At 45.8% G+C, this 12,225-nt stretch overlaps 1 protein-coding gene across 6 annotated transcripts in view; it reads left to right on the top strand.

The window, feature by feature from the left end:
- The window catches only part of LOC109883634 (semaphorin-6D), a 43,568-nt gene extending 31,614 nt beyond the window's left edge, over positions 1–11,954 (top strand). For 2 of the 6 annotated variants that reach the window (XM_031817936.1, XM_031817935.1), the window contains exons 16-19: positions 358–414; positions 1,028–1,246; positions 4,062–4,306; positions 7,799–11,954. In XM_031817936.1, the coding sequence (XP_031673796.1) occupies positions 358–414; positions 1,028–1,246; positions 4,062–4,306; positions 7,799–9,004 (1,727 nt within the window). In that variant the 3' untranslated portion in view covers positions 9,005–11,954. The remainder of the gene's footprint in view (positions 1–357; positions 415–1,027; positions 1,247–4,061; positions 4,307–7,798) is intronic. The other 4 variants (XM_031817938.1, XM_031817937.1, XM_031817939.1 and 1 more) reach the window with 3 other exon arrangements.
- The last annotated feature ends 271 nt before the right edge of the window (positions 11,955–12,225 follow it).

Genomic DNA, 12,225 nt, shown 5'->3' with positions numbered 1-12,225 from the left:
CATACACATCTACTGTAGATCCACATACGGTACACAGCCAGGCCACCTGTCTACTTGGAGGGAAGAAACATAGACGTGCTCTACCAGTAGCAGTACTAAGACAGTGTTGCTATAGGAGACACACCAGGCCGAACCATAGAACTAGAACAGGGGATAGAGGCCATGCATAGCTGTCTCTCCTCAGGTCTAGAGACAGACAAGACTTGGAGCAATAGGCCTACTCAGACAACCTGTCCTTTAGCTTTTTATCATTTGATTCAAAAGAACTACACTCTTAGTTATCGGGGCCTTTTTTTGTTTTGGGACTTTACTTTTGGGTTCCTTTATACTGATTTCTTGTTCCTTTAATTGTTTTAGTGTTTTTGGCCACTACATCAGCGACAGATTACAAATCATTTGGTGACCCGACCTCTGGTTAGTTGGATCTTTTATTCCGCTGGTTTCTTTCTTTCCTTGAACTCCGAACCCCTCTCTCCTTCCATCCTTCCTTCAACGCTGCTCACTCTTCATCTTATTTAACAAACCTCCTCTTCTTCAACACCTTTTTATCTTCTTCATCATCTCAACAAACATCATCGCCGGGTCTCGTCAGAAATCTCCATCTCCACATGGACTCATTTCCTCACTTCATCTTCCTCACGCACTTCCTCTTTACTTCCTGCATGCTCACTCGGCGCCCCTCCCTCCTCTGACATCATCACTGCTATGAAATCATCGCTGCTGTGTACCAAAGACCTTCCTCAGACAACTCTCACCCTTTTCCCCTTTCAAACTGTATCCTGTCTCAACAAAATGAATCTTACAACTGTATTTCTATGACTGGTAATGATAAATAAAATAGCTCTTGAATCAGAAAATGTATTATTTTTTCAAACAGCATTATCAAAAACATGAAACCTATTATGTTACGTAAACTAACCCACATGTCCGTACACATACCAATCCATGCCTACTAACCAGGATGTAAGCTAACAGCCTGCTGGCCTCATGTCTACACACCGTGTTAACAGTTTGTTTGTCACCACAGACATGGAGTTGTCATCTACGTCATTCACAGACCAGCCCAGTGGGCCCATACACCCCCCAGTACCCCCAGTACTCACCCCCACCCTGAGCCCCCATCCTGGGCTTGGTCCTGGGGAAGGGCCTGGGGCTGGTTTTCCAGACCTGTATGGCTCAGGGTTTGTGCAGCAGGATGACCCGGCCACCTCCCATTCACTAGAGTCACTCCCAGGGGGCCTAGAGGGTAAGGCCTAGCAGGGAGAGAGAGAACTGCTGCCACCACACTGTATGGAGCCCTGACGGTCCCATAGCTGCTACAGCAGACACACACACACACACACAGTACCAGTCAAAAGTCCAGACACACCTACTCATTCAAGGGTTTTTCTTTATTTTGACTATTTTCTACATTGTAGAATAATAGTGAAGACAACACAACTATGAAATACCACATGGCATCATGTAGTAACCAAAACAGTGTTAAACAAATCAAAATACATGTTATATTTGAGCTTCTTCGAAGTAGCCTTTGCCTTGATGGCAGCTTTGCACACTCTTGGCATTCTCTAGACCAGCTTCATGAGGAACTTGTTGGTTGCTTTTCCATCACTCTGCAGTCCAACTCATCCCAAACCATCTCAATTGGGTTGAGGTCAGGTGATTATGGAGGCCAGGTCATCTGATGCAGCACTCCATCACTCCCCTTTGTCAAATAGACTTACACAACTTGGAGGTGTGTTTTTGGGTCATTGATCTGTTGAAAAACAAATGATAGTCCCAATAAGCGCAAACCAGATGGGATGGCATATGCTGTGGTGGCCTTAAATAAGTAAATCACAGACCGTGTCACCAGCAAAGCCCCATCACACACACCCACGGTGGGAACCACACACGCGGAGATCATCCGTTCACCTACTCTGTGCCTCACAAAGACACGGCGGTTGGAACCAAAAATCTAAAATTTATACTCATCAGACCAAAGGACAGATTTCCACCGGTCTAATGTCCATTGCTCGTGTTTCTTAGTCCAAGCAAGTCTCTTATTATTATTGGTGTCCATTAGTAGTGGTTTCTTTGCAGCAATTTGACCCTGAAGGCCTGATTCACACAGTCTCCTCTTGATGTTGTTGTGTCTGTTATTTGAACTCTGTGAAGCATTTATTTGAGCTGCAATTTCTGAGGCTGATAACTCCAATGAACTTATCATCTGCAGCAGAGTAACTCTGGGTCTTCCTGTTCTGTGGCGGTCCTCATGAGAGCCAGTTTCATCATAACGCTTGATGGTTTTTGCAACTGCATTTGAAGAAACTTGTTGAAATGTTCTGTATTGACTGACCTTCATGTCTTAAAGTAATGATGGACTGTCATTTCTCTTTGCTTATTTGAGCTGTTCTTGCCATAATATGGACTTGGTCTTTTACCAAATAGGGCTATCTTCTGTATACCAACCCTACCTTGTCACAACACAATTGATTGGCTCAAATGCATTGAGGAAAGAAATTCCACAAATGAACGTTTAACAAGGCACACCTGTTAATTGAAATTCATTGCAGGTGACTACCTCATAAAGCTGGTTGAGAGAATGCCAAGGGTGTGCAAAGCTGTCATTAAGGCAAAGGGTGGCTACTTTGAAGAATCTCAAATATAACATATATTTTGATTTGTTAAATACTGTTTTGGTTCCTACATGATTCCATGTGTTTCATATCTTCACTATTATTCTACAAGAAAAACCTTGAATGAGTAGGTGTGTCCATTTTTGACTGGTACTGTACACACACACACACACACACACACACACACACACACACACACCACATGCACGCACACACACACCACACGCACACACACACACACACTCTCAGGGGCAGGTATTTGGGATTACCATCAACTGATGTATCAGATTATATTTTTCAGATTTTGTTATGATTTATATTTCATCCAACTTCATGTATTTTGATTCATTCATTGATTTGTAATGATTCTAATGATTTTCTACATGGTGAAAATGTATTTTCTCCCTTTTTTAAACAATTCTTTCAAATCTTATCTTCAAACCTTCTGCACTTCTATATTCTTTCTTCAGACTCTTTATTTTGCCCTCGTTTCTCTCTCTGCCAGTAGACCCTATAACCCTGGCTGTTACAGTTGAAGGGTTAATCCTGTTCCCGGGTGTAAAGGGTTAACCCTGGGAGTTAGGTTTTTTAACCCTAGGAGTGTTAGAGCACGTCCCAGGCCTGTCCATTAACCCCTCTGGCTCCAGGACCTCTCTCTGTTAACCCTGGGAGTGTTAGAGCACGTCCCAGGCCTGTCCATTAACCTCTCCGGCTCCAGGACCTCTCTCTGTTAACCCTGGGAGTGTTAGAGCACGTCCCAGGCCTGTCCATTAACCTCTCCGGCTCCAGGACCTCTCTCGGTTAACCCTGGGAGTGTTAGAGCACGTCCCAGGCCTGTCCATTAACCTCTCCGGCTCCAGGACCTCTCTCTGTCTCTGTCCTGCTCTGTGAATGTTTAACTCGTCCATGTCTGTGGTTACTAACCAAGCTGCAGTCTAGAAACAGAACAGCCTCACCATGTAGAGGACAAACTACAATCCTCTTCCCTTTGACAACGCTGGGGAGTCAATGGTTCATTGTCTTTCTGATTTTGTGAGAACAAGTCTTTCTCTGTCCTGGTTAGGAATGCACTAACCCTATTTCTATCTGGACAAATGTTTGACACTTGGTAGGGAAAAAGCAACACTTCAATTCTTCCTCTTCAAACTAACATAATACTACTTCTTCTAGATTGGCTTACATCACCGGAGTGGTTGTGGGATCCTAACCATTTTCACCATGTATTTACAATTAAGAATGACGAGAGTGGAAGCCAATCTGAATGGTTTTGGCAATGATAAAATCCCTGTTGGATAGCGGACAGAATACCTTTAAGGGGAAAAGCAGAGAAACCCTGCATGACTGAGTGTCCACAAACTCACCTGATATAGAGGTGTAAAACTGGGATTGGCTGTGATTGTGTGTGTCGGGGTGTTCGTTAACCAATGGGGTGTGTGACTTCAGGTGTGTGGGAGATCCAGGCGGGAGAAGCCAATCAGATGGTCCACATGAATATCCTGATCAGCTGTGTGTTGGCTGCCTTCCTCCTGGGGGCGCTAGTGGCCGGCCTGGTGGTGTTCTGCTACAGAGACTCTTTCCTCCGCCACAAGCCCCGGCACGCCCACAAAGATGCAGAGTCAGCCCCCTCCTGCAGCGACTCCACCGGATCCTTCGCTAAGCTCAACGGGCTCTTCGACAGTCCTGTCAAGGTAACCTGGAGCCCTGAATACAGAGTGCAATTTATGAGTCAACACATTATTCAGTCACCGAATGTTACAGACTGACATTGTCGTTGTATCTTATGTAGATAGATAGAACCAGAGTGCGAATTATACCGTGACATTCAGGGTGCGGCGTCCACAGTTTATTTTGAGGGGGGGGGGCTAATAATAATAATAAAGAAGTAATTTAACGGTAAAAATGTATTACCTTTAAATGTGGCATGAACACAACCAGTCATGATGCTGTCGTCAAACAAATCACTTCCAAATGTAGGCTACCTGTGCATGTTCGTCCAGTCCAAAATAATCCAAACAGTGCAATGCATGTACTCTGATGACTGGAAATAGACATCTGCATGTACTCTGATCACTGGACGTAGATCTGTTTACAAGACACCAAAAAGTGTGCCTACTGACATTCGGCGAATACCATTGATTAGGCCAAATTAATTGATGCTTCTTGCTGACAAATTTAAATGTTTTGTTCCTTGAAAAGTCGGGACAACTGGGGAAATGGGTCTGAAACTGTCCTGGGGAAAATGGGTGGTTACCCTAACACACATGGTCAATTTACTAGACTAGGCTACAATGTGTAGGCCTATAGAGTACCACAGTATGAGTCATAATACCCTCCAATCGTTTTTCCACCATACATTTTTCCCATAGAGGATTTTAGAAACACTTGAAATAAGGGCTGTGTTTCGTGTAGGTTTACTTTGGCGTGACGTTTTAATAACCGTGTAAATCTCTAGGAAAAGGTGATTTTATCAATATAGTCGCCTGTGTTTATCCCCTAAAAATTAAACGCTAATGTGGCTATCATAAAGAACTACAAATACCATGATGATCTGGACAAGCCTGCCGAATAGAGGCAAAGGTAAGAATCTCTGGATTAACTATCTGTTAGCTAAATGTAGCAATTCTGTAAACTGTCTTGTGCAAGTTTTAACTTGACACAATACCTGTTAGCAAAGGTGTCAGCTAGAGACGACGTGCAGAAGCTTGCAGGGATTTGTAGTCTTGCATGATGTCTACGTTGATGCTAATTAGCATTTTCAAACTGAAAAGTAAATAGAGCTGACTATATTGATAAAAGTCACCTTGTCCGAGAGAGATTTACATGGTTATTAAAACGTCACACCTGGGTAAGCCTCCACGAAACACAGCCCTTATTTTAAGTGTTTCTAAAATTTCCTATGAGAAAAATGAATGGAGGAAAAATGAATGGAACCATTTCCATGTTTGACCGCTAGGTTTTATGGATATTGACACCTCCACTGTGGGGTAGCCAGTGATGTAGTAGTAAATAAATGGTGGGTAAACTCTGATTGCCGGTTGCGGTGAAAAAAGTTACGCTCCCTATACTTTCAATGCATTTTTCAGAAAAGGAGGGTCAACTGCATTTTGTTGCCTATACCCTCCACTAGGCCTACACTGCCAGTAGCCTACACTCTCAACTGAAGCAATTTTACACACATGAACATAAACAGAACAGGTAGCCTACATTCAATATAATACACAAGTTGAATTCTTAGATTCTTCACAGATCGTGTGACATAAACCACAACCTTTCTTTCCCTACATTTATGACATTAATGATAGTGTAATATGTAATTATTAAGAATTTAATTGATTGAATTTTAACATTGAACTTAAACCCTGTACTATTCCTGGATCTTGGAGATCTCGGAAAAAGCACTAAGTGTAACCATGCCTATGTAAAATGGCATTATCCAAAATAATGTAGGCCTATGCCATTGCCAAATCGAAGTCTTCTGGAGAGTCTACTATAGGCGTACTGTCATTAATGTTGGATGGAATGGTTGCGCATTGCTATTTAGCTGTAGGCTGGTTGTCTAGTGATATTGGAGATAATCATCAGCTGATCCAGGCAAGAAAACTGATATTGATTGAAAATAATAAAGCTAAATAAATGGTCTACTTCTGGTCTTGGACGGCCCAGAGAACAGCGATACCCGCGCCCGCCTGAGAAACAAAGTAAATGGTCTACTTGTGGTCTTGGACGGCCCAGAGAACAGCGATACCCGCGCCCGCCTGAGAAACAAAGTAAATGGTCTACTTGTGGTCTTGGACGGCCCAGAGAACAGCGATACCCGCGCCCGCCTGAGAAACAAAGTAAATGGTCTACTTGTGGTCTTGGACGGCCCAGAGAACAGCGATACCCGCGCCCGCCTGAGAAACAAAGTAAATGGTCTACTTGTGGTCTTGGACGGCCCAGAGAACAGCGATACCCGCGCCCGCCTGAGAAACAAAGTAAATGGTCTACTTGTGGTCTTGGACGGCCCAGAGAACAGCGATACCCGCGCCCGCCTGAGAAACAAAGTAAATGGTCTACTTGTGGTCTTGGACGGCCCAGAGAACAGCGATACCCGCGCCCGCCTGAGAAACAAAGTAAATGGTCTACTTCTGGTCTTGGACGGCCCAGAGAACAGCGATACCCGCGCCCGCCTGAGAAACAAAGTAAATGGTCTACTTGTGGTCTTGGACGGCCCAGAGAACAGCGATACCCGCGCCCGCCTGAGAAACAAATCAATGAGCGCTCTAAACAGCTGACTGACAAAAGCAAACCATTATGAATGAACGGATAAATCTAATGCATTGGAATTAAAGGCTATTTTTATCAAGGGGACTTGGCAAACAAATGGCGAAAGTGAGCAAGTGCAAAGAAAAATCCGTGTTTAAAGGAGCTCAGCTGAGGCTGAAATTCAGCACTAGTGAGTGGACAGTGCAGTGGACAGGGAGACGGTAGAAATAGCCACATAGAAATAAATGGTTTAAACCATGACAGAAAGGTGGGGGTGTTCGATTAATTTGTCAACTTTTATTTTCATATTTACCACTGCTTTTAAACAAAGTTGGTCATGTTAAACAAATCAAAGTTAAACAAAGTTGGCTCCCCTGTAATTCACATTTACAGTGCCTTCGGAAACTCCAAGTGGGCTGTCATGTGCCTTTTACTGAGCAGTGGCTTCCATCTGGCAACTCTACCATAAAGGCCTGATTGGTGGAGTGCTACAGAGATGGTTGTCCTTCTGGAAGGTTCACCCATCTCCACAGAGGAACTCTAGAGCTCTGTCAGAGTGACCATTGGGTTCTTGGTTACCTCCTTGACCAAGGCCCTTCTCCCCCGATTGCTCAGTTTGGCCAGTAGGCCAGCTTTAGGAAGAGTCTCGGTGGTTCCAAACTTCTTCCATTTAAGAATGATGGAGGCCTCTGTGTTCTTGGGAACTGTCAATGCTGCAGACATTTTTGGGGGTATTGTGTGTAGATTGCTGAGGATTTATTTTTATTTAATCCATTTTATAATAAGGCTGTAATGTAACAAAATGTTGAAAAAGTCAAGGGGGCCGAATACTTTCGCAAGGCACTGTATGTGTGTGTGTGTGTGTGTGTACAGTATGTGTTGGCTGGAGGAACCAAATGAACAAAGCCCTCTCTTCTGTCCTGTCTTGTCTCCAGGAGTACCAGCCAAGTCTGGACTGTCCCAAGCTGTACACCAACTTACTGAGCAGTGGTAAGGACCTGACGCCTAACGGAGACACCAAGACCATGATCCTCCGGGACGGCTGTCAGCCCCCCGAGCTGGCCGCCCTGCCCACCCCCGAGTCTACCCCTGTGCTGCAGCAGAAAGGCCTGCAGCCAATCAGGAACCAATGGGAGCGAGCCAATCACCACGGGAAGATCAACGGATCCAGGAAGAACTCCAACTCTACCTCCTCCTCCATTGCCAAGAGTCCCCAGTTCCACCCCAGTTCCCCCCCTCCTCACCCCCAGCCCCACCCCCACCCTGCGCTGGGACACTCCCACATCCCCAGCGCCGTCGTTCTTCCCAACGCTACGCACGAATACCGCAGTGGTTACCATGGAAACCCGACCGACGACGTCACACCGCCGCGCACCCTGGACAGGAAGCCAGAGAACATGGAACACCTGCAGGCCACGCCCCCTCATTCTAAAGGAAGCAGGAAGGAGCAGAAGAGGTCACTGGATGCCAGGAACACACTGAACGACCTGCTGAAGCACCTGAACGATGCTAACACGGCTAACGCTAGCTCCAATGCTATCCTCCAAGAGGGGGCCGGCTCAGCGCCCCGACCCAGCAGACAACACCTGATGCTGGAGCCTCTAGGGGACATCACTGAGGTTCCCCCCAAGGTCCCCAGCCGAGAGGCCTCTCTTTACTCCCCCTCCTCCTCCTCCTCCCTGCCCAGGCACAGCCCCACCAAGAGGGTTGATGTCCCACTGCCCTCCACACCTAGCTCCCCCACAGGCAGCCTGGGCATGGGAGGAAGCATGAGTGGCACCCTGGAGAGGAGGTACGGCTCTCATCACAGGATCTCTTCTCACAGACACTCCCTCACCGCCACCTCTCCCAACGGGGTCAGTATGGGGGTGTCGTTGTCCCACCAACACAGTATGAACAGAGGGGGGTACATGCCCCCCACCCCTCCCTCCAGACTGGACTCCCAGAGGGGGCTTCACTCCCCCCATCAACACCCCCACCCCCCCTCCCTGTCCCGCCAGAGCAGCTACAGTGGGCACGGCTCGCTCCCCCGCCAGGGGCTTAAACGAACCCCGTCCCTAAAGCCTGACGTCCCCCCTAAACCCAACGCCTTCACCCCACAGACTCCTCAGATGAGGGTGGTCAACAAGTACAGCTACTAGGACACCATAGACACTATGGAGTGTACTACCAAGTGTACTAACTGGGACGGGGCAGGGGCACTACTGAGTGTGCTCTAGAGCCAGACTGGTTGTGAGAAGGCTTAGGGAGAGAGTAGGACCATGTGTGTTTCGGGGTGTGTTCCCCATGGAATGATTCATTCCTTCACTCTAAAAAGAGAAAATCACACCAGATGTGACGTGGAGGTCTGTGTCTTGTCTTGTGGCTCCATGTTTCTCTCCATCTCACAACACACTGGTCAGTCTCCTCTAACCCTGACCCCTAGCCCTGACTCAGTAACCCCAGCCCAGGCCCAGGACATAAGGCAGGGTGGGGGTAGATGGGGGTAGGGGTCCTGTAGGGGACTAGCGTGGCCCCCAGTGTGTAGCCTGGCCCTATGATCCCGACTGTGGACGGTACGAGGTCTAACTCCGAGAACTACTTGAAGAATGGGTCTGATGTCTCACTGTCACTAAGCACTGTCTGTTTGTGTCACAAATGGCACCCTATTCCCCTTTGTTGTCAACTACTTCTGACCACGGCACATAGGCCTGGTTGTACCTAGTGCACTATATAGGGAATAAGGGTGCCATTTGGGGGACACCCTCTGTCTTCCCATGAATGTGAACTGGACTGAACTGAACAAGGAGGAGGAATACAATAGAACTGTTTGTATCTTGTCTGTCTGACTGATGGGGGGAGAGCAGCGAGGAGACACACTAAACATAGTGTCCCTTTGGTGTCCCTTTAGAGGTGTTTAACTCAACTATAAAGACTGAGGAGGAAGGAAGGCAACAGAGAGAACACCACTGTGTGTCAGCTGGAGGGTAAAACCCAATGTACAGCAAACACACACACACTTTGCTTGGGGAGGTGAAAGGCCTGGCTGCCTACGTACCCTAACAGGGACCCTCTGTAACTCACTGGGATATCTACTAAACACGTTTGCTGCTATTGGTTTATGATGAGTAATGTATGTTGAGTGTATTTAGTCCTCTTATGTGTCTGTACCCTACAGCTGCCGTTGTCTCCTGAAGTGTGTGTGTGTGTGTGTGTGTGTGTGTGTGTGTGTGTGTGTGTGTGTGTGTGTGTGTGTGTGTGTGTGTGTGTGTGTGTGTGTGTGTGTGTGTGTGTGTGTGTGTGGTGTGTGTGTGTGCGTGCAGACCATGCAATTCACTGCACTGTTAGAACAGGCTCCAGTGACATCAGAGTCCTCTATCAACACATACCACTCTTCTCCTGTCTCACACAGACACACAGATACAAACGGGCGATGCAGAGACTTTTCCTCCAGTCTTTCAATGTAGCAGAGTGGTATTTAGAAACATTTCATCCAACCCACTTCAACAGGCTGGTGTTGTTTTATTCAGAAATGAAAGACGTAAACATTTATGCAACACCAATGGGTTTAGTTCTGTCAGGTTGAAATGGCGTCCTGTAACATGTCTGTCTGTCTCACTTGCCAACTGCATGTCCATCACTAGTGTTCGTCTCTGTGCTCCGTTGGGAGTTCACACACTGCTCTCTGTGTGGTAGTTGCCCCAAGGTACAGAGGCAGGATCAGCGTACCATCTCTCAAACCTAATCTTAACCATTTCCAGGGTAACTGATCTTAGATCTTCGGTTCTCTGGTTGCCATTTTGGTTCCAGAGGCAGTGTTGTGTTTGCAGTTTCCCAGTGAGTGACAAGTGTACAATCACACCAACATCTACCAATGTGTCCTACCGAGTCATGCTGGTAATGACAAGATACTGTACATATTATAAATATATGAGTATACATATTTTTAGGCCAGTTAACCCCAATCTGTGCATCGTGTGCCTTAATTCAACGAATGATCGATATACAGAAATATTGAGGGAAAAAAAGTGATTTGGTCCTGAATGTCATTATTGTTACACTATAACCTAAGCAACTCTGATTATTTGAATTCAGAGTGAAATTTGTGTTCTGCATTTCAATTTGTATTTATCTACCAAACTGCAGTTATTTTGATTCTAGAACTAAGAGTCGGTTTAGTCACCAACATTCCATTACAGAATGCAGGCTGAAGCAAAGCATGCTGGGATTACAGTATCCGTATATGACCTCATGAAGAAGAAGGCTGCTGATAGACCAAGCTGAGGTTCCATGCAGTGAATGTACTATTATGGCATGGGGATGTAGACTGACTCTTGTCTTTTCTCTAAACGCTTTGCTTCAAAACACTCAGCTCAACATGGCACTATACAGCCAATATACAGTAACCAGTCAATACAGTACTCAATAAACCATCCAACCCAGTATTAAGGTAAACACTCTGGGTAATTATTATAGATCAAAGATGTGTATCTAATGGCTTAATAAACTGTTCCATTAGAGTGAGCAGTGGTCATGTGACCGGGACATGTATAACAACAGGATGTGGGTCAGATCTCACATTGACAATGAGGTTCATGATTTGGGTACATTTACTTTATTTGGGGAATTAATTTGTCTGCCTGTTTGGAACCCGAAGCCACAATTTTGTTTCAAAAAGATGATGGTATTAATTAAAGTCTGTTGTCTATCAGTCGTCCTCTGCTAACCAGCGTTTGGGCTCAGACACACACACACCACACACACACCACACACACACCACACACACCCACACACCACCACACACACACACACACACACACACACACCCCCTGTTCCATTCATCCAGACAGGCTGTGCTCAGCTGTCTTGTGCATTGCCATATTGACCTGGGTCTTTGTGTTGCAGTGTCAGTCTAAAGCCTTCCTACCCTCCTGTCTATCTATGCTCTGTGTGTGCAGATGAACCAGCCTCGTTGACATTACCTTTCTAATAGTGTTCTGATTGGACAGTAAGCCCTCCTGATGTTTGTTCAGAGTGTTTTGTAGATATGTTGTAAAGTTGGAACTGTGAATGTGTACAAAATGATCGTCTTTTGTTTCAGGACTTCTTGTTGAATTTTTTTTAACACGGCATGTATAGTTGAAATAAATATTACTGCACAGAATTCTGATTCTGAGAGAGACCCTTGTTTTTTCCTGATTCTCAGAAGGACAGCGGATTAGACCAGTGACTCTCTAATCCAGTTAGTGAGTACAAGATGCAGCGATCACTGAACTCACTAGAGGAGTCAGACATCAACATACTGTTCATGTTCAAACTGTATTGATTTAGCAAAGCTTTTGTTTAATTAAGAGTTTCATGAGTGAAATCTTAACTGGGACAC

This window comes from Oncorhynchus kisutch, unplaced genomic scaffold, assembly GCF_002021735.2.
Source record: "Oncorhynchus kisutch isolate 150728-3 unplaced genomic scaffold, Okis_V2 scaffold1207, whole genome shotgun sequence".
Taxonomy (NCBI): Eukaryota; Metazoa; Chordata; class Actinopteri; order Salmoniformes; family Salmonidae; genus Oncorhynchus; species Oncorhynchus kisutch.
This window is presented reverse-complemented; position numbering and strand designations above follow the sequence as displayed.